Here is a 25155-nt window from a genome sequence, read left to right as displayed (position 1 = left end):
AACCATGAGTATCACTGTGACAAATTCTACTGCAATGAGTGCCAGCATTGTACGGATTTATGCTTCGCTCCTACTGCTGACCATTGCTGGTGGCGCCGCAGTACTCCCAGCATGCTATCGTTACTCAACTAACTATGATGGGCCATAGTTTTAATATTTGGCTCATTCGAACTGCTCGGATTCATGACGTTGGCCAGCGTTCTTACAAGCTTGGTGTCTTCTGGTTGCGACTACTAGGCTGTACTCATTTCAACCGCTATCATTTTGACACTATCTCAGCTCACTTCGTTAAACCGGGATTCTGTTGTCAGGTGTTCAGATTTGGTACTTACACAGACTGAGACGATGGTGCCACCACAGGTGCCTGAATTTGCGTCGGTGCGGCATGCATACCTATACGCGAGGGCAAGAATGACGATAAATCGAAATGATAAGGTGTCGTCGCAGCATAGAAACTAACCTCAATCCAGTGAGAGTATTGGTGTATCCGTTGAAAATCATTGGGGGAGGGCTGCAGGCGAAGATCCCCTGGGTGCATGGGTTGATGTTGGTGGTAAGGCCGTCCACGACGTTGCAGGTATTGTTAAAGACATCCCCTTGTATACAGAAATGTCAAGACGATCATAGTGGTCGAATAAAGAGCTGACGACATACAGCGATTAACGCCTCCCCCGAGCGCGCGAATATTGCCGATGCCGAAGTTGAACCCTGGGCAGATGGCCACCGTGGTGCCAACGAAGAGAGAAATTTGGAAGAATGGCAAGGTGAACGAGGATTGCATGGAAGTATGGCGTTGAATCTCGACTGGCGCTCGCCGGGGGGCTTCTTTATACAGAGTGAGTACCGGGTGATTAGCTCAACTCGACTCATCTGGGTATATCCAGTGAACAGTACTAAAATATCCACGTTGCTAAGCATCAACGCGCTCACGACTCTCCAAGAAGATCGAGGATGGCGCAAGGTGTAAATACGACAAGGGACAACCTCGTCACGGTCAGGCCTCGCATCTGTGAGCACGCAAGCTGACGGCCACTAGCAAGGGCATCTCAGTCCAGCCCCTGAGTGGGTCGACGCCGTGAGAATACACGTGAGGTGCTGATCCAAGGAATTTCGATCATTCACTTACTACCAGCATCTACTACCCACCAAGTTCGAAGCTAAATTCGAGGCGACCATTACAAACGTCCGAAGCGGCGAGCTACGACTCTTGCCGTTTCAAGAGGAGGCCAAGACACTCACAATGCCCGAGTACGTCTATGCGCTACATGATTTCCAACCAGAGCATGAGGACGAGGTTCCATTTCGAGCTGGGGAAAGAATTGAGGTTGTAGAGAAGGATGATCAGTATGGTGATGGATGGTGGCAGGTAAGCCCATCATTATTCGCAACATTGGCGCTGGACGGGCTGCTTACCTCCGCCGTGCTCCCAATTTCTTGATACTCATGTACTGTGTATTTCACAGGGCCGGAATCTAGCAGGGAAAGTTGGTCTCTTCCCGGAGGCTTATACAACACCTGCGCCCCCGACGACGGGGTCTGTCCTTATCCCTTCCTCGACATCCGACGATGATGCTGAGGGAGAGGCCGACACCGAGCCCCCACCGACTGCGACCGCCTCGCAGCACGCACTTCACACACTTACTGAAGAGTCCGAAACGGATTCGGTAACCAGCGGTGATGCTGGTCGAGCTCACGTCCCGCTGAGCGCCGTGATGGGCTCCTCCGGCTCCGCCGACAGCGGGGTGATGAACGCGACAATGACTGATGTGCAAGAGGCGATCGAGCAACTCGGACGAAGGCGGAAAGAAGGAGAGTTTGGTGATGGCGAAAGAAGTTTCAGCTTTGCGAGCACTGGCGACGGGGATAACAATAGCCTTCGGTACGACGGTGAGACAGACGAGTCCGATGGAGGGGAAGGATGGCATAAGGGCGCAAGGCAGAAGCTAGCTGAAAAGGCGAGGAAGGCAGTTGAAGAGGCAGAAAAGTTAGAGTCTATTGGCGGGTCAATTGGAAAGGGTAAAGGGCGAATTATCGCACCACCGATTGACGTGGAGATGAGCGACGAAAGCGAGGATGAAGGTGGCGACCACACCATGTCCTTCATTCGTGGCCACGCCATACCAGAAGAATCTGAAGAAGAGAATGGTCCTGCAGACGAGTTTGGCGTAAGGACAACGAAGAGGAGAAGCATTAAGTCAGAAGGAGACACACATTCATCTACTCTAGCAGGCGGGGACAGCCAGACTGGGCTATCAACAACAACGGGTTCCACTGCCAAGGCTTCGGATTCTAATAGTCTCGACCTCCCGACCAAGGGCGGCGATGAGGATCTCCCAACTGTGACCCAAGCATCTTTTCCAACTCCTGTGGTCACGACGGAACCTCCCGCTGACGACATACATCCGCCTGCGGAACTGCGCGACACAGAACCGATCGTTAGCACGGCAGCCACGTTATCTTTGCCCTCGCCCATCTCACCTACATACCAGATTGCACGTTCACAGTCCACACCTCCACCTCGTGCCATTTCTCCGTCCCAGCAGCAGTCGAATACATTCATTGCTCCCTCACACTCCGAAGGCCCAGCAAGCCCAGTGACGAACAACATGAGGTCTGTATTTGCAGAGAGGAGAACTAGCTCGCCCGGAATACCTTATCGCGAGTCGATGATTGCGCTGCCGTCGCCCACGTTATCGTCAGTCGGCGGATTCGCTGGGTTTGGGCACTCAAAACATAGTAGCATTGCATCTTCTGCGCCTGGAGGTCTCACTTTGGCTTCGCCAGCACCGATCAACCCCGCCGCTTCGACGAATGGGAACGGTGTCGAAAAGAGGGAGCCAGAGAAAGAAAAGACCCATCCTAGTGATTGGAGCGTGGAAGAAGTTGTAGAATGGTTGAGAAGTAAAGGATTCGACCAAGATGTCTGCGACAAGTTCACTGGTGTGTTATGTGGTTTATTTCATTTGGGAATCATTCCTTATATCCTGGGTATGGCGTAGAACAAGAAATCACTGGCGACGTCTTGCTTGAACTCGATGTCAATTTGCTGAAGAGCGAGATTGGGATCATGGCCTTTGGCAAGCGCATGCGTATTGCAAATGCTATCACCGATCTTCGCCGTCCCCCTTCGATCGTGTATTCTGACCATCCCTCCTCTCTACGACAGGACTCTTTACCAGCATCGCCTATGCATGCTCAGTCTCCCCCCATGTCGCCGCCCATGACCCACTCACCTCAGATGCATTCACCATTGAGCATGCAGAACCTCAGCCAAGTCCAGCAAGCACATATGCAACATTACCCCACTCCCCAATACTCGGTCGCCAGCAACAGCGTCCACTCGAGGAATGTCAGCCAAAGCCACTCGTTTGGCGGATATACGTATAACAGCTCGGCACATCAATCACTTAATAGCCCCGTCGGATATGGGCCAGTTGTCAATGGTGGTATCTCAAACAGCCAAGCGTCTGCTACGGAGACGACCGCCGCCGCAGACGGATCAAGTCAAGGTGGTGGCGGCGGCAGCAGTGCCGGACACTCTGGAGAGGGTGTCACTAACGGTGTCACCAACGGACTAGGTCTGAACGAGCTAGACAGCACGGGTGTAGCAAAGGTTTGTACGGTAACAATAGGAGATGAAACCCTGTGCTAATGTCGGCACTAGAAAGCACGACCTGCGCAACTCAACCTATCACCGAGCGAGAGCACACTCAACAACGTCCATAAGGATGAGTCGTCCCCGGCGGAGGAAGAAAAGGCATTCAGCGAGGTACGTTTCTAAGCGATGATGACTTTGATATGCGTTCTTATACTTGAGTTCAGAGCGAAGCTGCACCGGCAAGCAGCGTGCGCCGACGCTTTTTCGGCGGCTCGGCCCGCAACTCTTCGTCGTCTCACAAAGAGAGGGATGGCAAACCTGACCGCACATCAAAGGATAGCTCATCGTCTCCTCTGCTGCCTGGCACTTCCCCTACATTGAAGGACTCGGCGTCAGACAAGGAGCGAGATGCACCTGCAACTGTTGGCAGCAGGCACAGAAGGAACAAGAACAGCGTTGACACGAAGCCTGCGGAGAGGTTGAGCATATTTGGTGGTTCCTTCGCAAACACGTTGGGAAAGAGCAGGAAACCGCCACCGAGGTATTTTTCGCGAGCATGCCATTCGTAACTAAATTTGCTCACGTTATGCCCAACCACAGTACCACACAGGAAGAACCAGTCGAGAAGACATCATCATCGCTTAGCTTTTCCAGGCTATACGGTGGTAAGCGACCGGCGACTAGCCAAGGGATGGGTACCTCACCAAAGACAAGTCCACGACTTCATGATAGTCTCTCCTCGCGAGACCTGAAGGAGAAAGATAGCAGTGTCCATCCGTCCCTTCTTCGTAAGCGGACTGTGTCGGCAAGCTCGCCCAAGTTTGATACCGGGGCATCAGCCTCCACGCTTGTCCCGACCGGCAGAAGCGGCGGGTCTCTCAAGCAAGGGCAAAGTATCTTGGAACAGATAGGCGATCCGGACCACAACGGCTGGATGAGAAAGAAATCCGATCGTTACAAGACTTGGAAGACTAGATACTTCGTGTTGAAAGGGCCGCACCTATACTGCTTACGAAGTAATAGCCGGGCAGTGAGTTATTTCGCATGAAGTATCAAGCAGTCAGATATCTGATCGCACGCTAGGAAACCAAAATCAAGGGATATATCAACATTGTCGGATACAAGGTCACTGTTGATGAGAACGTTGATCCTGGCCGTTACGGTTTCCGGATTGACCATGAAAACGACAAGACACATTATTTCAGTTCTGAGGAGAAGACCGTTATCCGCGGTTGGATGAAGGCCATGATGAAAGCTACGATAGCTAGAGATTATACCAGTAAGCTTACAACTGCTCCGTAGAAGCTACCCTTGCTGACGTTCATCTAGAACCTGTGGTATCATCGTGTAACATTCCAACCATTCCCCTCACAGTCGCCCAAGCTATGAACCCCGCCCCTAGACCGCCCTCGCCGACTGCCCGTGATGCTACTCAGAAGGCACTGCGCCGTGAAAATCCCCACCAGCTATCCAGTAGGGATGCTGAGGTATTGATGGGGTTGGCTGCCCCAAAAGAAGAGCGCGCAAGACTTAACTCTTTCTTTTCCGAGGACAATAATGATGTAAACGGGTCAGGCCTCGATACACCCACCGCACCGAAGTCCCCCGTACCGCCAAGACCGGCTCGAGAAGCAAGGCGTCTGAGTACGCAAACATCACAGACGTCTACCGTATGTCTCCCCTTCAATTCACACTTTTATCCGAATTAACAATGTTGCTCAGGTCCCTGCTGTGGACGATAAGCTGATTGATTGGGCAAATGGACACTTGCCATCGTCTCTGCAGATAGTCGACCCTTTGGGTCCGCTATGCAATGGCTTAGCCCTCCTTCGTCTGGCGGAATCTATCAAAGGCAGCCCTTCGTCACCTCCCGTCCCAGACTCAGCATTCCCTCGTGACTCAAACGACGATAAACTTGACGGTCTATTCAAGCTGTTTGACTTCTTGCTCGACAACGATGTTAAGATAGGCAGCGTGAGTATCAACGACATTCGACAGGGCAAACGAGACAAGATCGTACAACTTCTACGCGCGTTGAAGGCTTGGGAGGACAAACGCATAGCTATTGCGCAAAGCATTGGCAAGAGTTCCGTCCAAGCTGGTGGGTTCATGGCACCCGTTGGTCTGACTTGGTCAGGGTTATGAAATGGCTCACACTTCTTCACATCACCCTCCCCTCGATCGTCTTCTAGACTACAGTCCCACATTAGTCCTCGTGGGTGGTCTTTCGCGGTACTAAAGATCGCTATCCACCTGTATCATTCCACTCTTTTCTAGTTTATCAAATGTACAGGTATTCATTCATTGCAACCCACTTTTTTCTTGGACATAGCTCATACTCGCGCTATCCAATTCCTTCCTTTTTAATCGCTCCTTGGTCATTTGTTTATTCTCTGTCATTAAGCTTTAAATTTATTTCACCCCGGTTCAGGCTTGGAACACATTTGTATCTTCATAAGTTGATTTCGCGGTCACCTTGAATTATCCATTGGTGTGGGTATGTTCCTTTCATGCCTTATTCCTTGCTTGATTCCTTCTGCTCATAGTAGTTCAGGGGACTGCGCGACAGGGGAACAGGGGAAAGGGGAGAACCAGCTTCTGTTGCACGTCCACCGTGATACTGAGCAGGTGTCGTTGTTCAGCAATCAAGGATCAGTGTAAATTAAGGAATTCTATTGTAATGCATGGAAGAATCTGCGGGATGCATAGCAAAGCAATCGATTGCATCCTGGGTGGATAATCAAAGCTATTATCGTCCGCCGCGCAGCGCGAGGACCAGATGCAGTACCGATCCTGCCACAATATTGAAGTCTCTGGCCGTCTTATCGTCCGGCCTACGGAATCATGTTAATCCCCCCTGCCTCACCGCATGTAGTGTCAAACGTTTGTACTCACATTTGCCTCCCTCCAAAAATAAGCCGCTGTTGTGGTGGCGGGACACCCGATTGCTCTTCAACTTTCTCCTTGATTCTTGTGATCTGTTAATTTCGTTGATTCGTCGGCGTTGTAGTATCGATGAGTTGAGGATTGCCCACCTTATCCTCAGGATCGATGTCAAGTTCAATCTAATATGAACGGAGGCACGATAATCAGAGATATTCCAATTTGTCATGGAAAGGATGCTGACTTCTTTGCCTGTTAGCGTCTGGATATACATCAGGATGTGATGCTTCGCGATTTCATTGTGGCTCACCTTTACTTTAATCAACATAGTCTCGACTTGTAGTGGATGGATTCAAAGAAAGGAGTGGCTATCAATAAGCGCCCATTGCACTTTACTTATAATCGGTCCGATCGTGAATATCTCCGGTCAGCAGCTCCTAAGCCCCTGAAATTCAACAGGAGATGCAATAACATCGTTGCAAGTGGGTGTACTGCTCGGTGGGTCTTCCCAGTTAAGTGGTAGAGATCACCCTAGATAATACTAGTCCGACGCCATAGCTCTACTGTAAATGCTTGAGCTTGCAGCAGAATCATCGTCTGTTAAGCAGGGTCGTAACCCTCTTCTAGGAAGTAGGGTTGCTGTATGCCGTGTTTGGGAATGTGTTTACCAGCAACGCTCCTCTTGCTAAGTCAATCTCTCAGATCGGCTGCACGATATCACGGTGTGCTGCTTACTGTAAACAAACATATCAGATAGATACGTTGGCGAAGACATACTACAAGACCAGAGGAGTTTCAGAGCCTAGTTGTTTCATGAACGAGCTAAGGCGGTTTAGCGTAGTCAGTCTGAGACAAAACCCTTGATTTTATTGATTTGGCTGTTGGTATTAGATCTAATGACCCTCTGAATGGACTCCCTGACGCGAGAAGCTGGCTTTGTCGGTGAAACTTATCCCCCACGTTGTTTGGCAGCAGGAAACATATCGCTTGTGTTGGAAGTTGAGGTTAGCGCCTGTGCAAACCGTGCTACATGTGGAATGGTCCAGTGTCGAGGAGTTAGAGATTAGGCTCATACGGTACATTTTCTCTTTCATTCTCGGTGTCTCGTAATGTGTACTTAATGTGTAGTTTATTATCTTATCACCTCAGTCCGTTTACCCCGAGACTGAGGTGAGTATCTAGTATTGTCCATACCATCCCATGTACTGACATATTTGTAGTTTACTTCGTAATAGGTACTTACGGCCTGAATATAGTCCGTTTACCCCGAGACTGAGTTTACTTCGTAATAGGTTATGGGCCCTGCGCTTATCCTATAAATCTATAAACCCAATCTCCTACGAACTCGTACTTGCACCCTACGCCTCATCACTATCTTCCTCGAAATGACTTCCATCAAACTCGGTGACGAATTCTTGCGTGTTCCGAAACTTGATGCTGCCGGTAATAACTGGGTGACCTATCGGGACCGTCTGATGTGGGCTGTGGACGCACGCGGCTTGCTCAAGCATCTCGATGGAACTGGCTCTGAACCGGTCAACCCTGTTCCTGTGCTGGCCAGCCCCGTAACCGATGTCCAGACCACGGCGTTGAACCAATGGAAGGAGGATTTGAAGGAGTGGCGTCAGGGAGAGGCTGTGGTCAAGCAGCAAATTGCTGGTACGATTCCGGATTCACTGTTCATGAAGATTCGTTCGAAAGGATCTGCTCGCGAGATATGGGAGACGCTGGCCGCGGATTTCCAGAAACGTTCTCGCTTGGTTGCCATAGATCTTCGGCGTCAGCTGCAGGAGACTCGATTGGCAGAGAAGGGGGATATGCGTGTCCACCTTGCTCAACTACGTTCGTTACGCGAGATTCTCGCATCGATGGGACATCCACCAGATGACGACGACTTCTTCGCGATCATCCTTAGCTCGCTTCCCGATTCCTACGAGAACTGTATCTCCGCTATCAACGTATCAACTGGTGTTTCTGGCGAAGCATTACCCTGGGAATCGCTTACCATGACTTTGACCGACGAATATGACCGCCGAGTTATCCGTACCAAAACAGGAAAGAAGGATGACAAGGACGCCGCCTTCTCTGCTGCTGGATCTTCTTCAAAGTGGAAGGGAAAGGCCCAGGGCGGCTCGAAGAAGCTTGTTGAATGCTTCAACTGTCATAAGAAAGGCCATATGAAGGCGGACTGTTGGTCAAAGGGTGGTGGAAAGGAAGGGCAAGGCCCCAAAGGCAAGGGGAAGGGGAAGGAGAAGGACACAGCTAATGCTGGGGAAGACAAGGGTGAAGGAGGCTCGGAACAGGCTGCGTGGGTCGCTATGGAGGAGTGGGATTCCTCCGAGGACTTCGATAGCGATTTCGAACTCTTCACGATGTCAGATTCCGACGCTGATGCCGAACTCTTCGAGATGTCAGAAGACGAGATGTCACCACTAAGTTCACCATTCGTTAGTGATGCCGAAGACGAAGACAATCTTCCCGACCTTATCTCTATTGCCGACTCTGACTCCGAGGACAACCGGGAGACCCTAGTCAACTTGGGAGTCCCAACACCGAACCACAGGATGTACACCAATTACAGCACAGCATTTTTAGCGTTTGAAGCTGCGATGCTAACTCGATCCAGCATGATTGATATGGATGTCGACCTCTACGACTCTGGAGCGTCGAACCACATGTCGGGTGACCGCCACCGATTCGTCAATTTTGAAGAAATCCCTCCGCACTCAATCACCGCTGCAAACAAGCAAAGCTTTAGCGCAATCGGGAAGGGGGATATGTATGTGGTCTTACCCAACAATGGTTCTTTCACTCGAGTCCTACTTCGGGGAGTCCTATTTGCTCCTGCGATGGCCATGACGCTCGTATCCATCAGTCGCATCACGAAAGCAGGTTCCTCGGCAGTCTTCAAAGATGATTGTTGTCACCTCTACGATGGAAACGGCAAATTGCTGGGGAGTGTACCGGTGAAGGATGGGCTGTATCGTGTCTTTACCCCTCGAAGCCTAGGCCAGGACTACGCTGGAAAGGTCGCAGAGGTTCTAACCATTAATGAACTGCACCGTCGCTTGGGTCACGTATCTCACACCGCTGCGCGAGACATGGTCAAGAAAGGATTAATCCATGGTGTTGAGCTTGATGAGTCGAGCTCCGCCACGCCGTGCGACGCCTGCGAGTACGGGAAGATGACCCGAAAACCAATTCAGCGGGAGAGGGAAGAAACGGAGAGGGCGAAGGCGCTGGGAGATGTCGTGCATGGGGATTTGTGGGGACCGGCTTCTACAGAAACCATCGGTGGACGTCGATACTTCTTTGGCCTTACAGATGAATTCAGCCGCTTCTCTCACGTCTATCTTCTACGCTCCAAGAACGAGGCCTTCCGCTTTTACAAGGAGTGCGAGGCTTGGTGGAAGACACAGAAAGGTGTAACTATCAAACGGTTCCATTCTGATCGAGGTGGTGAGTTCATCAGTGATGAATTTGAGGAACACCTGGCGAAGCAAGGCACAACTCACCGACTCACAACTCATGACACCCCCGAATACAACGGCATTGCTGAACGACTCAATCGTACACTTATGGAGCGTGTTCGGGCTATGTTTCATGACAGTGGCCTTCCGAAATTCCTCTGGGGCGAAACTCTACACCATGTGGTCTATTTGAAGAACAGGATGCCGACACGGGCTCTGGGCGACACGACTCCTTTCGAGGTGGTGTTCGGGGAGAAACCCAATTTGGCGCAAACTCATCCATGGGGATGCAAAGTTCGTGTTCACTCCCGCGATCCAAGCAAGCTGGATGGTCGGTCTTCGACGGAGCGCTGGGTTGGCATTGACCAGAGAAGTATGGCCCACCGCATTTACTTTGCTGATCGTCGTATGGTGAAGGTCGAACGGAACGTGAAGTTCAACTTTGCGGAGGAGGATGAAGTGCCGATTGGGGGGGAGTGGGAGATGATGGGCAATCGGCAAACTCAATCTGAAGCTCGTCCGATGCCTGCGCCCGTTACCGCTCCCGAAATCAAGCATTTACCTACGGAGGAGAAAACAGATGAGGTTAATCATCAATCAGAACCAGAAACTGATTACCTTGGTCCAGATTTTCAGCCTGCTGCCCCAGAAACCACCGAAGAAACTGGCCGCACTCGCCGTGTTCGAAAGGAATCTGCATATGTACGCCGACTTCGCGAAGGAGAAGGTGTGGCTAGTGAGAGACCGAGTGCGCCCTTGTTGCCAAAGGGGCTTCAACCGGCCGCGTCGGACACTGCTAGCCTTGCGGAGGACCTGGGCCTGGTCTCCACCGAAGACTATGCTATGGCATCAGTAATGGGGGGGAGTGAAGGTCTTGAACCATCCTATGAGGAGGTGAGGCAGCGTCCTGACTGGCCGAAATGGCTTGAGGCTATCAAGAAAGAAATTGCAAGCTTGGAGAAGAACGGCACTTGGACGCTCGTCGATCGGCCTCCCAACGCCAATGTAGTTGATGCGAAATGGGTCTTCCGCATCAAGAAGAACTCCTCTGGTGAAATCGAGAAGTACAAGGCTCGCCTAGTAGCTCGAGGCTTCACTCAGATCCACGGCATGGATTACTATGAGACGTACGCACCTGTTGCTAAACTCTCGTCGTTCCGTCTCTTTCTTGCCATTGCTGCTCGTAACGGTTGGCCGGTTGAATCCTTTGATTTTGACAGCGCATTCTTGAACGGCATCCTTAGCGAAGACGAGGTTGTCTACCTTGAACAGCCGCCGGATTTCGAGTATGCAGACCGAAAGGCGAAGGTGCTACGTCTGCACAAAGCATTATATGGACTGAAGCAGGGAGCGCGAAACTGGTACGAGGCGTTCTGCGAGGCTATGGCTGATTTGGGATTTCGTCGAACAGAGGCAGATCATGGGGTTTTCTATCTCAAGACGGAGCGAGGTTTGGTAATCTTGGCAGTGCATGTGGATGATTGCATGATTACGGCGACGAAGAAGGAGCTTATCGAGGAATTCAAGAAAGGAATGGGGAAGAAGTATAGTTTCACTGACCTCGGTCCTATCCACTGGCTCTTAGGGATCAAGGTCACTCGAAACCTTGCGAACCACTCCATTTCCCTCTCCCAACATTCCTACATCGATTCTATTCTTGCTCGCCACAATTTCCTCGATTCCAAACCCTCGTCTATACCCATGATTCCCGATAAACTCCTCAGCCGCTCTCAATCTCCTACTTCAGTTACGGATATCGCGCGCATGAAAAATGTTCCATATCGTGAAGCCATCGGCGCGTTGATGTATGTGGCCATGGGAACTCGACCTGATATCGCATTTGCAGTATCAACGTTGGCGCAATTCTCGGATAATCCAGGCTGGGCACACTGGGAAGCGGTTGGCCTAGTTTTCAGGTATTTGCTGGGAACGAAGAATTTGGAGCTTGTGTATGGAGGAGACCAGAATGGATTGGTTGGGTACGTCGATGCTGACGGCGCGTCACAAGATCATCGCCGTGCCATCTCTGGGTATGTCTTCTTGGTGGATGGCGGCGCTGTGTCGTGGATGTCGAAGAAACAAGGCTTGGTCACGCTGTCAACAACCGAAGCCGAATACGTGGCTGCTACCCACGCTGCGAAAGAGGCGCTCTGGATTCGGCGCTTGATCGGCGAAGTCTTTGGCTCACTCCCTCATCCAACAACGATGTACAGCGACTCGAAGTCAGCAATTGCACTTACGGAAGACGGCCACTATCACGCGCGTACCAAGCACATCGATATTCGTTACCACTTCATCCGTTATACCATTGAAGCCGGATCTATCCGACTTCTTTACTGCGCTACCGACGAGATGACCGCGGATATCCTTACCAAGGCATTACCTAGCTTGAAGGCGAAGCACTTCGCATCTGCACTGGGATTGCGCACGGTTTGAGGGGGAGTGTTGGAAGTTGAGGTTAGCGCCTGTGCAAACCGTGCTACATGTGGAATGGTCCAGTGTCGAGGAGTTAGAGATTAGGCTCATACGGTACATTTTCTCTTTCATTCTCGGTGTCTCGTAATGTGTACTTAATGTGTAGTTTATTATCTTATCACCTCAGTCCGTTTACCCCGAGACTGAGGTGAGTATCTAGTATTGTCCATACCATCCCATGTACTGACATATTTGTAGTTTACTTCGTAATAGGTACTTACGGCCTGAATATAGTCCGTTTACCCCGAGACTGAGTTTACTTCGTAATAGCTTGCAATGAGCAGATCTCGTATGTAGAATCGTACTCTACGTTAACGTACATGCCACCTTGATGCCACTGGATAGGATCTTTCGCGCCGTAATACTTTGATTTGAGTCCCCCTGACTTGGATAGATATGGGTGTGACAGGTGCGTGACACGACCACAGCATTGCGACATCTTGCAAGTCAACCATTACTTACTTGTCACCTACTCGGCCCTTACTATTGAAATTTTGATGCGAGGAATCTTCCCAAGAGAATATGGACTGGGGCTCACAGCCGGCAGCGACCAGCGAAGTCGTAAATTCAATTTTCGTGGTTGGTTTTGAAAGCTGATGAAAATATTATTACACAGTTGAGCTCAGAGGTTCCGAGCGGGACGCCTTACCTTAATGATCTCAGTGGTACACATCTGATGATCGATAAGGCTCATAAGTTCAACCTGCGACCTCCCAACGCCCAAACCTCATGTGGGATCCATTTTGACATTGCCGGCAGTAACGCCGCATGATTGAACACTTGTAAACATGCAGCGGTACCATTTGTTCTGAGTTCCTGCAATGCTGGCGTCGCTTGTTCAGTCACACGGGGCCCAACGTCTTCCCCATCTGCTGAAGGTTAGTGCTTCTTTTACTGATTGTTACTTGCAACCCCCCGACGATTCGCCGGGCGTCCCACAGATTTCCGGCTTGCCTTACGAATTCTGTCAGATTGATATCGTCAAAACAGTAGGAAGCTCTGCACTCGAACCCATAAACTGATATTTATTCTCAAATATCAGGCACACAAATCTCGGGTACATGGGGATCTCTGTCAATTGGGAAGATTTGACTAAGACGAAGACCGCACCTCGACGCTTGACATACAAATATAGATACCGGCACCGGTCCAAAATTCTAGTGGCAGCACTTGCCAAGGCTGGATTTTGACGAGATAGATGACCCCACAAGTCGGAGATACTTAGGAAACTTGTGGTCTCGAAATAAACGGAGCTCCATGCTGTCAATGCATCCTTAGTTTAAAGAGTACGCGCAACGCCGCGACTTCGTAAGGATTGCGATCCCCACCTTCACTCCCCGTTCTCAATCCCCCGCAGTGCTATGTCTAACAAGAAACAGTCCGACAGCGGGGATACCGTTACGGCTGCGGACCCTCTCGTCTCCCGGCTTGCTGAACAGGATACCGTCCCATGGTACCAAAAGCCAAATCTTCGACGACTCTACTTTGTGTTAGTCCCGACATGCATTGGAGTCGAAATGACAAGCGGGTGAGCTTTTAAAGCCCCGGCTTCGTTACTGTTAATAACTTTGCCCTCAAGATTTGACTCGTCAATGATGAATGGGTTACAAGCGGTGGACTCCTGGGATACATGTACGCCGAGTGCCTCGTCTATCAAAGCTATATTCTGACACTTCGCAACGGCATCCGTAGTTTACCATAGCCCGAGATCAACATTGTTGGGACTTATGTCCGCGATGTATTCCCTCGGTGCGATTGTAGCACTCCCCCTCGTTCCATACGTTGCGGATTATTGGGGTCGTCGATGGGCTATCATCTTTGGTAGTGTCCTCATGATCATTGGTGCCGTCATCCAGACGGCCTCTCAGAATTGTTCGTCGCCTTTCGTTGTATCCCAATGTATTACTGACGCATTTGATAGTCGCTATGTTTGTGATCGCTAGGTTCATTTTAGGGCTCGGTATCCCATTCGCTATCATTGCCGCATCTTCCTTGATTGGAGGTAAGAGGTCTTCACGAGGAATCCTCCCAGTTGATTGACATGTTGCGACAGAATTGTCACATCCAAAGGAACGTGCAATCCTGGGTTCATTGTTCAATGCCTTTTACTTTGTTGGTTCCATTGTCGCCGCCGGCGTCACACTCGGAACCTTTGCCATGGCCAGCAATTGGGGCTGGCGCATTCCCTCTCTCCTCCAAGTTATTCCCAGCACGATGCAAATCGTGTTTATCTGGTTCCTCCCCGAATCCCCTCGTTGGCTCGTATCAAAGGGGCGAAACGATGAAGCCCTAGCCGTGCTCACTAAATACCACGCCGAAGGGGATGAGACATCCGAGTTCGTAAAGGCGGAGTTTGCCCAAATTCAACATACCCTTGAGATAGAGATGGAGTCATCGAAGTTGAGCTGGAGGGAGCTTATCACTACCTCAGGCATGCGGAAACGTATACTCATCGGCTCCTTCCTGGGATTGGCTACGCAGTGGAGTGGAAACGGGCTGACCTCGTACGTTCGATGACATTCAGCTTCCCTACGTGACTCACAGTCTAACTTCGCACTAGGTATTTCTTGGCTCGCATTTTGGATAACGTTGGCATCCACGATAACCGCACTAAGAATCTCATCAACCTTGCCAACACCTGTTGGGGATTCCTGAATGCCACTTTCTTCGCGTTAACTGTATCCCGATTCAAACGCAGAACGGCATATCTGGTACGTTCGCTCGGATTGCGGATAACTTCGTCTTTTTCCTTAACCGGCCCGGCTGTCTAGACCTGTGCGGTCTCAATTCTTCTCATCTTTATCGGCTGGACAATTGCCTCGGCCCAGTACCAGATGACAGAGAGCCAGGGATCTTCTCGCGCAGTAATCGCGTAGGTCTAGGCACTGTCATTGACAGTCCCTTGGTTAACGCCTTGTCTAGTTTTATATTCCTATACAGCCCAGCTTACAACGTGGCGTATAACGCGCTGACATACAGTGAGTTCCATTGACATGGGTGTTTCGGATGTATTCTCATTATGCACCATCAGCTTTCCTGGTTGAATTATTCCCATATCATGTTCGCGCCAAGGGTATCACTGTGTTCCAGTGGTTCAGTCGTGCAGCTGGATTCTTCAACCAGTTTGTCAACCCAATCGGTATCGCTAATGCAGGTACGTGGCTTGATATCAATCGTGCAACAACCAGCTAAATGACACAACTTAAGGTTGGAAATACTACATCAGGTATATCCTTTCCACCACTGACGATATATAGCGCTAATCTCCGTATTTAGCTACTGCGTTTGGCTTGGGTTCGAGCTTGCTTTCATTTGGTTCCTCTTCCCCGAGACATCAAATAGGACACTCGAGGAACTTGCCTTCTGTGAGATTTCTTCATTACACATGAGGATACTTCTCACATGCTGTAATAGTGTACGAAGGAGATGTGCGTCAGGAGCAAGAGAAGAGAGTGGAGAACGAGATCCAGATGGATGAAGGATCGTCGGAGCCCGATAAGGCGGAGCCGAATCATGTTGAGACGGTGGCTCGGTAGGCGTACATTCGTGGCCAGGAACTGCCTCGTGCGGCAAACAGAATCAAGTGTAACTAATGTCAATTGGACTTTCTTTCTTGGAAGTATCCCGGCCAAGGAGCTCAATCAGGAGAACTAAAACTCTTGCATCCACGTGTCCATTGTGGCGCCAAGCCGCCTGCCAGCTTCCCGGCCCAAACTAAGTTTCAAAGCTCGGTCGTTTATGAAAGGTTTTCCTCATTCCAAACCCTGGGCTCCTTTATTTTTGTTCCAGTTTTACTCGACTTCAAGGCTCTAGGGCAGTATTTTCTATGACTTGTTTGCGCTATATCCTGAGGGACATGTGGTTATCTTCTTGTGGGCTCGATTTTCATATGGTGGTATTGCGAACACCATGCTTAGCAGATGCTCGCTGATTACAGACAAAGAAGATCATCTCTATATAAGCCAGCTGATCACAGTACCATCACCTAACAGCACCTTCACTCGGATGGCGTTGTCGGTATGAACTCGTGGAATAGGTCACCACGAAGCGGGGGTGAGTTGATTTTGACCAGTAAACTTTGACGTGGCTTAACTCCCTGCCACAGATTGTAGACATCCATGCTGCTCCTCGAAGCTATCCAGTCCAATAACGGGAACCCAACGTCCATGATACGTTGTATCTGGGAGGAAACTTGAAGCCACCCTGCAGGTCTCATGCCACTCGCGACCTCATCTCCTAGGCTCGTTTTGGGCTGGGCCACACCTACATCATCGGTCCATGACCGTACTGCTTTGATGCTCGATCACCCGGAGGCTTCTTCACTCCCTTTCGTGCAGTCCGTCTTGCGCTTCACCGACGCTCGTACCTCCCATCTCGCAACACAATCTCCTCATCTGTCTCCTACACCATCATTATCAACATTAAGCCTTCGCCTTCTCATAAACCAAGCGGCAACCACCTCGAGTATTCCAGAAGCATTAGAACCTTTTATTCGAAACTCAAAACCAATGGTTGCGGTGGTTGTAGGGGGCGTGCTGGCTCTCATTATTCTCTTCTTCGTTACGCTATTCATTCTTCGACGACGATGTCGCTCAGGACCCCCTGGGACATCAACAAGTGTGCATTTCGCACATACGATTTAGAGCTTCAAACTTAGACATTTCCTATGCAATTATGCACCTATTCTACAAGACGGACTGCGTTCAGGGATTAAACTACATGCTGAGGTTGCTCGTATGTCTATCCAGTGCAATTTACTTCCGTTCGCGACTGCAATCGGCCCTCAGGATCTAGATGGCAGGACCGACTGTATCCCCAACTATCTCGGCACCGGGGAGCAACCACCTGAATGTGATACTCATGCGGGTGCCTCTGTGCAACGTTTCGGTTCCTACGACGTCGTCGGCTCTTCGCGCGATGCCGTGAGTCCATTTGTACCGTGACTCACCAGACAATACTATGACGCTTCTCTCAGGAAGGTACAGATCGTACCTATCCTCCGTAGGGTCGGCATTACACGTCGTTGTGGCGTCAACATGAGTGTGGTCAACACTGGGTTCGCCCTGCGACTCCACCTCGGTGTGCACACGGTCGAACTGCATCACACATCCACTGCCGAAGCTGACGCCAATTATGCCATCGCCAAAGCGGCCCAGCAGATCCACATGTGACGAGATGCCTTCACCAGGGTGATAGAGATTAATGATAGCCTGGCGAGCCCGACGCGGTGAAGCAGGAAATAGTAAATCGTAAGTTGCCGGTGGGAGGTATTCGCGAAGGTCGTTTGAGAGTGATGTCAACAATTCGTTGAGTATCGGGGGGAAGGATGTACTCGCAGGTGTCGACTCGGGTGTTCCTGGCGAAGGTGCTCTGCCGAAAAGCATGATTTGGTTTACATCGGGCTTCTGGAAATACGTTTCCATGCATTGTGCTAGTACGCGGGCGCCTATATCGTAAGATACTTCGACAGCTGGATTGAAAAAGAATCCAGGAATGGGAGGCGCTGTGCGGGATGCGGACGCAATAGTTTCCTTGTAGGGGGGATTATCTGTTCTCCCCGTTGAGAACGCCGTTTCTTCGCCGAAGAGAGAGTCAGCCCGAGAACTAGTTTCGCCTGAGCTCGCCGGGGTGAACAGCGGGTCGTCATCCGTCGAGCAGTGCGTCGAAGGGAACTTGAGCGGTGGTATCTCGAGCCTTAGTTCGGCGTGCAGACGCTTCTGCTTCTTTGTAGAAGTTGATTCTGCCTCGAGTCTGCGTTTGTTCGACTGGAGTGGGTGCGATCGAAGTACGGAGGTCATGACTGTCTTTAAGTGACTGCCAGCAGGTACGTTGGGGTATAAATCAAAGGAGTGGCCAGAGTGCAATATGATGTTGTCTCCGTAGCGGCTTAGGGCAACCGTCTTATTAGAGGAGTGTGCACGATGCAGTGGTTGCGTGGCAAGTACGGCGCTTACCGTTAGGGGTAGCGGAAGCAATTTACTTCCTCGTTCGCACGGGCACATTTTCTTCGAAATGTGATGAAAAATAAAACCGTCCCCCACTCACCGGATCGAGGCGATGCCTCCGGTTGGCCCAAGGACTGGAGCTAGGTGCCGGAGAATACGAAACCTACCTGTGGTATTATTCCCTGGGCTTGTGTTAACCGAGTCCGGTGCGCGCCCATCACCACAATACGGACTAACTTCTCTCTAAGATACAAGTACATGCTGACTGGTAACTACCACTGCAAGGAGACCGAACGAAACCAAGAAAATGCAGAACAGGCAGTCAAGCAGATCAAAGCGATAAGGAAAGTAGATCGTAGTTTTCATGAATGGATCGTCACAGACGGAACGCTCGTGTAACTCGTGAATCATAGAAGCAAAGGGGCGGCCTTTCGCAAACAAAGGAAGGATAGGAAAGAAGATGCAGCGTAACGCCATCGACTAGACCCCAAGACCATCCGCTCTCAGCTTCGCCCGCACTCTGACAAGCGCTGACCCCAGTTCGTTGGCGCCCTCACCGTGGGGACCGTCGCCCCAATAGTCATCATTTGGGTCCTCATAGATGATTGGGGCGAGCCCAGTGTGCATGAGATTATTTCGCAGATTAGGATGTTGCCGGAATTTCAGATACAGCACCTCATCCATCTGTCCGGCGTCAGAGTCCGATTGATAAATCCAATGGAATAGAACGGCTCACGCAGGTATTGAACACCAGTCCCCAGTCGCTTCGAACCCATCCCTTCGACTGGAACTCGGCACTCAAGGGATACACATCAGCAACGTTCGGACACGCTCTGATTCGTTCAGCGAGATCAGGTCTCGGTTGTTGGCCAGGACCACCTTCGAGGTACTTCATCGCCTCAAATAGATGTGTTGCGCTAGGGTAGATCTTCTGCTGGTGGAGAACACGATGGGGAGAGTGATTCAGAAATCCCGCAAGATCGCCGGTTTGGGTGAAACGAATGGGAGGTAAAGACTGGTCGATCATCGGAATGTGGGAACCTGGGGCAGAATTCGAGGGTGCATGCGCATGCGCAGACGAAGAGGCGTCATGTGGGGCGTCCATAGTAGAGACTGAATGGCTATCGCCAGCTCCCCTTCGGGCGTGCGAATCGTTGACCGGGGCGAATACGGGGACGAACCCTGCATTCGGTCTGTGTGTCGTAGGAGCTGGGGGTGCATTAGAAGGGCCAGGGATATCGTGCCTGGGCTTCGAACCGCCGCCCCCAGTGAGTGATCTGAAGAGCCCAAATCTACCCTTCTTCTTTGCCTCCGTGTGCGATCGAGACAAATCTGCACCAGAAGGCACGACGGGCGCACGGTGGTGTGACGATGACGCAGTAGCAGCTGGCGCGGATGTCCCACTTCTATCAGCGTCTTGTTGAGCTGCATAAGCCGCCTGGAGTAAAGTCGTAGTCTGCGGCAAATTCAGGAGATTTTTGTAGGGGGACGTTTCGTACAAGTCTTTCGGAGGGGGAGGCAGGGGGTTGGGGTTCGTATTCGAGGTGGTTGTATGGCGATGACCGCCAGGAGGACCGAAAGCGCCTGGTTGCGCCGGAGTATGTGAACCAAGAACCGCGGTGATGTTATCGCTGTGGCTTGCTTGACGCGAGTGTGATGCTGATCGTTGTAGATCTGCCTGAGGTGGTGGAGGGGTATCGTCGCTTTCGTCGCTGTCTTCGGGGGAAGCCCGCCGATGAAATGGTGTTTGCGATCGACGGATGGGAGGTGGGGACGTGAGTTCTGCGCCCGGAAAGGACTGAAGAGCGGCGCCATCACCCGGCGTAAACAGCGGTGGCGGTTGGTTTACTGTTCCAGGCATATTATGGGCAGGTGCGGTCGGCATGGTAGGCACCACTGGCTGATGAGTGGGCGCAGGTCCTGTGGCACCTTGAGGGATGACGGGTGCGTTCGCAGGAGCAGCAGCAGAGGGTTGGGGCATTGGCATTGGCATCATTGGTGCGTATGTCATTCCTGGGATCACGGGGGGCGCTAGGACAGAATGAGAGTCTGCTGGCTCAGCCGATTGATGACTCACCATATGGTGGCATTGGGTAGCCTTGGACAGCCGGGTACGGGAACGGCGCGTATCCCTGCGCCCATCCCATCGCCGGATTCACCATTTGATTCTTTCCCTTCTTCTTCTTGCGATGTTGGGTAGGGTACCCCATCATCGAGAGGTACTTGTCATCGTACTGCCCTTGCCACGGAACTGACGCCCACGGCGGGTAGGCTGCGGGATTGTATTGGCTCGGATGGTGAGGAAATGGGAATGGATATGGCTTCGGCTCCTTGTTTTTTGAGCCAACGGCGCCCATTACGCCTTTGTGGTTATGATATTAATTATAGCTGTAAAGTTTGTGGTCTAATGCAAATCGTGGGTCAATCGCACTTGAAAAAGAATGGTAAACGCTCACCAGTAATCTACACCGTTTGAATTAGATTGAACCGTACATGATAGTGGCCTGCTGGAGGTCGCGTTGCAAGAATTAATTGAACTCAGTGACCGGAAAAGTCTGAACACTATCTCACGTGACTACGCACCTCGCCAACGTTCCGACATTCACATTTACTTTTTTTTTAGAATTCCATATAACACAAGTATCTTTATCATCCTCTCGTTGAGTATCTCTTTTTCTGAATGTATGCGTCGAGCGGTAGTTGACTGAAGCATCGCTACTGATCCCACGCAGACCCATGCAAGCACCCTTGTACTTCATTGTAGAGAGGGCGTCCGATCTATATGATCAAGCTTGCCTGGAACATCAAGGTGTAAATATTCATACTAGGAGGGGTCTTAGATCATAGCGCAACACATAAATAAGGTATACCCTTCCAACTAATGAGACTAGTCGTGATATGCATATCCTGCGGGCTTGGAACTAACCTACATCAGTGGCGTTCAAGACCCCAAGACCACGAGACTCACCTGAGAAGGCGAAGCGACTGAGGTGTCTCGTGAGACATCAGCGGATTCTAGAATCGCACCGGTGGCATACCAGAATGCTCTGTCCAATATGTAACACTCGTATGGTCCATCTATCTGAGTCTACTCACCATATACATCAGGCATAATCGACTCGTAACATACACGTCGGCGCGAAAACCTGAAACCAATCACCCTCCATTTCGCAATGCTGTCAGGATATTTCTGAACGAAGCGGCTGATCTGGAGTCGAGCCCTTCGTCTGAAAGCTGTGGTAATCCAAGGCGTACTCGAAAGGCGTCCAATGTCGGGTCTGCTTATAGCGATCTCCAAGAGATTCAAGATATCTTCTTCATCATTTGGAACTTTCTTTCTCCAGTGCCAAAGAATAGACTTTGCACGTTTCCTCCATCCAATCAGTTTCAGGAAGAGTAGTGGGATGAGTGGCAAGAGGGGAATCTCGCGGAATCTCGGCGACTGCACGAAGTAGGCGATGTCTGGCGGCATGCCCGATATACCTATCACTCCGAAATGGAGGAGGTCAACCTTGCACCTTCGCCCGCCCGGAAGCTGGTACCACAGGACAGTGTAGCCTGCTTCCGGCTTTGCAGAGTTGACCCGGTAGAAATGTCTGTTGCGTTGGACAAATTCTCCCTTGAGCCACTCCTCATGCACCCTCCAAGCAAACACGAGAATATCAACGTCTTGCGCAACGCGAGAGTTCATGCCGTAGTAGTTGCAAGCTGCGCTCCCAAACACGCAGAAATCGTAGCGAAGAACATTTAGGATGTTTATTGAAGCACGGGTCACTTTCAGTATTTCTGCGGGGGTCAAAGGAGGATTAGGTGCCATGGTGGTTTGGGGTGAGGAAGCCTCGAGGACTGCTGGGGCAACCGGCGTGAGATTGAGGGAGTCATGTAAGTCGCGTGCGTTTTGGCGCGCCTCGGGGATGTCGACCTCCTCGTACTGAATAATCAATTCATTCCAGGCAAGCTGATGAAGACTAAATGGCAGTGCTGACACCCAGCCGCCGGCCGTGAAGGCTCCCGCTGCACACATCCATACCGGACGATTGATAGTCAACAGCAGCAGGACATGTTCGGTACATTGCAAGTGGATACTTCGTCAATCGCCCTGGGATTTATCCCCATGACCCCTAGTTATAGCCCCTCAGATAACGACAAGACACGGGAAATAGACGCGAAATGAAGAGCGTTGATGTTGAGGCGGTGCAATCGTACTGACTAGCACTCGAAGATATGCAACCGTGTAACTGACACGAAGGTAATAATTCAGAAAGCCATTGAACTTTTGGGAAGCGCGAGATTTAGCGGCGTATACCATTTGGCCCGTCTATACATCGGGCACAGGATATTGTTTCCATTGAAACTGCCTACTATTCTGCTACGTCACTCACCACAGCAATTTTGTCTGAATCACTTTCCAATCTACATCATCAATATTTCGTTTACAATTACAACCGTTACAATTCCCATAAACCCGTTCCTCATAGTCGTAGATAAATCAAAACATCCAGATCACAAACACCCAGCACACGCTCCACCTTCATGCAAAGATACCGGTGAGCTGAGCGAATTGCAACGGTTGAGCTTGGCTGTGAGGTAACAACAAGCATCAGCACGAGTAGTGATAGTTAATGAGGGGAGCAACACACTGAAGCGTGTAACACTTCAAGCGACGACGCAGTACGCGCCTCCGCCATTGCCTCCGCCCTCCTCATTGACGGGGGGCACGGCGACGGTGATGTCCTCGAATTTGGCAGCGGTAAAAGCGTCCATTGGTGATAGGAGGATGATTCTCGTTGTGAAGTGCGAGTGATAGGCTACTAGGATGAGTGACCTGGGTTGCCATTGGGAGGCTTGTGCCTCTTTTATGCGATTATGAACAAGGGAGTGGGGAATGGAATTTTGGAAGTGATCGACTCACTTGACAATGGGATGCGAGAGGGGCGATCGATTTACACTACTTACATTGTATATCTTCTTGTCGGTCACGGTTCGCGATGCCCCCGACTATGTCTGCTGACGTGGTAATCAAATAATATTGTTCAGACGATTCAACCGCAGGATCCGAAAAGCCCGAGGTCAAAGATCAATTCAAATTCCCGTTGTTGTGTGAGCACTGTATTATCGTCTCACAAAGAACGCTTGCTGCATTGCCGACGGTGAATGGAACCGTAATTCATAAGGCAAAGGGAGCCCTGAGAGTGTTTGCCATGGCCATGAGCGAATACTATGCTTGAGGGCGTGCCTTAAGCGTAGGCGACATGGGGTGTCGATGTGCGGAAGAACCAAGTTTGGTCATAGGAGAAGGGTTTTGAACGGCGATCATGTTCCACCAAACAGCGCTAGAGAAAGACGCCCGATGCTCCGGCTAGATTATGGCCTCGAGCACTTGTCAACTGAGGCGAATACGAGCTGTGATGACTTGTTACGTTTGCAGGAAATTAACCTAGGCGGTAAGATTGTTCATGCCTGATGCACAACGTTAACACCTATGGAAATTGCGGTTTAGTGCAGTTGGGAGATTTGGGAAGGAAGAAACTGACGCTAGCATTCACCCGCCTGTGAAAGTTGCCAGTTGGTCGAAGCTAGGAGCAGCCAGTGAGCCAAGGCCCGTAACAAAGGACAGCTGCCGTAACCACTTCAAAATCTTTCCAGGGGGATAAGCAGAACCTCCAACCGAAGCGTCGCTATATATAGAACGGCAGTAGTATATGTACTTGCAATAAGATAATCTAGGAATGTCATAGGACAATCTAATGACAATATCACGAGTCATAGCTTTGACTTTGGCAATGAGGGTTGCATGGTGATGTGAGTACCAGAAGCAACAAGTCTATGTTGACTAGCATTCCATATCTACACGGTGTCAGCTTGAGTTGTTGAACCGTAAGGCAAGAGATTACCTCACAACGGGCGGACATAGCCCGTGCGCCGACCGACATGGTTGTATTGACAATCTTGAGTTTGTCTCCTCTGCACGTATGCGTTAGCGTCTCGTATTCGCTTCGCAAAATGAGAAGCCTACAAGTCTGCAGGCGAGTGATACACCATGTTAATGGCTTGTGAAACGGAAGGCGTCGCCTCCCCGATCACGGCCATATTGTACGCGATAAGAGCGTACGAAGTGCAGCTGAAAGTCCCCGCGCGTCAGCGGCTGCGATACACTAGGAGATTAACCACCCACATATCCACCAAAGTCGCAGAGCACCCCCCGTGGATCTTCCCTCCCCCATTAAGCATATCTAAATGGACCGAACTGTCAGCGTCGTATACTTGTAGCTCTCAACGTAATCGTTCACCTTCTGTTACAGCCATCTCGCACACCACCCTCGCTTCCTTCTTCAGCGGCTCCTCGTTCTTCGGAAGGATGGAAACCTCGGTTACCACGATGTTTTTCGCGATTTTTATCGCAAAGCTGGTCTCCGAGTTCGCTATCCACAAGGGATTCGCTACAAATGCCTTGATGTCCGGGGAAGCGTTCCCTGCGATGTTGGAGACCTCAAGGCTTATGTCAAGCTCCTTTCCAGAGCCGGAGTCGAAGTCCTTGGTACTGGAGGCCATACTCTAGTTATACAAGTAGACAAACGTTGGAGGTGAAGAAGTGAATGGCACAGAGATATCAGAGTAACATAAAGTAGTGGCACTGTCGGCTACTTCAAAGCGCAGATCCCGGACATGCACGTGATGCCGAGCCCCAAGCTAGAGCGTTGATGACTAATACCTAAATCGGGCGAGGAGTAATGTCAAGTCAAGGTACTTCGAAGCCGAGTCACTGAAGTCAGTCATAGATAAT

At 50.7% G+C, this 25155-nt stretch overlaps 6 protein-coding genes across 6 annotated transcripts; 2 read left to right on the top strand and 4 right to left on the bottom strand.

Moving 5' to 3' along the window:
* Positions 1-1240: 1240 nt before the first annotated feature.
* BOI2 (polar growth protein) lies at positions 1241-5743 on the top strand (the record flags this gene model as incomplete). Its single annotated transcript, XM_036774154.1, has 9 exons — positions 1241-1366; positions 1464-2940; positions 3000-3613; positions 3665-3769; positions 3823-4139; positions 4199-4628; positions 4682-4877; positions 4928-5268; positions 5321-5743. 9 exons carry the CDS (start codon positions 1241-1243, stop codon positions 5741-5743), a joined length of 4029 nt encoding a protein of 1342 aa, XP_036632656.1.
* An 8044-nt stretch (positions 5744-13787) lies between these two features.
* PC9H_004570 (uncharacterized protein) lies at positions 13788-15962 on the top strand (the record flags this gene model as incomplete). The annotated part of the gene is made up of 12 exons (XM_036774153.1): positions 13788-13954; positions 14006-14058; positions 14119-14298; positions 14348-14428; positions 14480-14930; positions 14987-15137; positions 15198-15298; positions 15367-15404; positions 15458-15580; positions 15634-15652; positions 15703-15791; positions 15841-15962. The coding sequence occupies 12 exons, from the start codon at positions 13788-13790 to the stop codon at positions 15960-15962; spliced, it is 1575 nt and encodes a 524-aa protein (XP_036632655.1).
* Positions 15963-17216: 1254 nt separating this feature from the next.
* PC9H_004569 (uncharacterized protein) lies at positions 17217-18224 on the bottom strand (the record flags this gene model as incomplete). The annotated part of the gene is made up of 1 exon (XM_036774152.1): positions 17217-18224. One exon carries the CDS (start codon positions 18222-18224, stop codon positions 17217-17219), a length of 1008 nt encoding a protein of 335 aa, XP_036632654.1.
* Positions 18225-18851: 627 nt separating this feature from the next.
* PC9H_004568 (uncharacterized protein) lies at positions 18852-20728 on the bottom strand (the record flags this gene model as incomplete). Its single annotated transcript, XM_036774151.1, has 3 exons — positions 18852-19055; positions 19108-20402; positions 20449-20728. 3 exons carry the CDS (start codon positions 20726-20728, stop codon positions 18852-18854), a joined length of 1779 nt encoding a protein of 592 aa, XP_036632653.1.
* A 530-nt stretch (positions 20729-21258) lies between these two features.
* PC9H_004567 (uncharacterized protein) lies at positions 21259-22188 on the bottom strand (the record flags this gene model as incomplete). Its single annotated transcript, XM_036774150.1, has 4 exons — positions 21259-21285; positions 21340-21356; positions 21410-21418; positions 21468-22188. The coding sequence occupies 4 exons, from the start codon at positions 22186-22188 to the stop codon at positions 21259-21261; spliced, it is 774 nt and encodes a 257-aa protein (XP_036632652.1).
* Positions 22189-24134: 1946 nt separating this feature from the next.
* PC9H_004566 (uncharacterized protein) lies at positions 24135-24923 on the bottom strand (the record flags this gene model as incomplete). Its single annotated transcript, XM_036774149.1, has 5 exons — positions 24135-24218; positions 24266-24335; positions 24388-24492; positions 24547-24604; positions 24662-24923. 5 exons carry the CDS (start codon positions 24921-24923, stop codon positions 24135-24137), a joined length of 579 nt encoding a protein of 192 aa, XP_036632651.1.
* Positions 24924-25155: the final 232 nt, after the last annotated feature.

Source organism: Pleurotus ostreatus, assembly GCF_014466165.1.
Source record: "Pleurotus ostreatus strain PC9 chromosome Unknown scaffold_3, whole genome shotgun sequence".
NCBI classification, from domain to species: domain Eukaryota; kingdom Fungi; phylum Basidiomycota; class Agaricomycetes; order Agaricales; family Pleurotaceae; genus Pleurotus; species Pleurotus ostreatus.
This window is presented reverse-complemented; position numbering and strand designations above follow the sequence as displayed.